General features: G+C 66.2%; 1 protein-coding gene across 1 annotated transcript in view; it reads right to left on the bottom strand.

Annotated features, from left to right (window-relative positions):
* LOC104282634 overlaps positions 1-180 on the bottom strand; it is a 10,878-nt gene extending 10,698 nt beyond the window's left edge. The window contains exon 1 of the mRNA XM_009880749.1: positions 14-180. Within this exon, the coding sequence (XP_009879051.1) occupies positions 14-180 (167 nt within the window). The remainder of the gene's footprint in view (positions 1-13) is intronic.
* Between the last annotated feature and the right edge of the window lie 368 nt (positions 181-548).

The following is a 548-nucleotide window of genomic DNA, read 5'->3' as shown; positions in this document are numbered from 1 at the left end:
GCCCCTCGATCACATGGACGACAGCAAGCGCCAGCCCGGGGGAGGCGATGCCAAGCGCATTGCAGGGATGCCACCGCCGCCCCCAGCCTTAGGGGTCTGCCGGGGGGCTGCCAGCACCGTCCCCTGCCCGCTCACCCTGCGCTGCTGCTCCCCAAACCCGCAGGCGATGTGCCAGGGCATCCCCACGCCCCATGGTGGTACCCGGAGTGTGCCCCCCCCATGCAGCGGGCTGGAGGACCCGCAGACTCCTCCAGGGATGTCCTATGTCCAGCACTGAGGGCACGGCGGGGCTCTGGGTTGCCACTCCATCCCCACCATGGCTCCTTTCCCGGCACCTCTGCCCACCTCGCTGCAGGGACAATGTGTCCCCATCCTGGGGGCTTCCCCAAAAACCACCCTGCCCCAAGCAGCAGGTCCCCTACAACGAATCGCAAGCAGCCAGGAGCAAACTGAGCACCGAGCATGTCCAGGACTCACAAGAACCACATGTTGGATGGCTACTATTTGCCTTCTTCCGGGGCGACCCAAAGCAAGCGGCTGGGGCACCT

This window comes from Charadrius vociferus, unplaced genomic scaffold (genome assembly GCF_000708025.1).
Source record: "Charadrius vociferus isolate BGI_N301 unplaced genomic scaffold, ASM70802v2 scaffold822, whole genome shotgun sequence".
NCBI lineage: Eukaryota > Metazoa > Chordata > Aves > Charadriiformes > Charadriidae > Charadrius > Charadrius vociferus.
The sequence above is the reverse complement of the archived record's forward strand: the minus strand, read 5'-3'. Positions and strand labels throughout refer to the sequence as shown.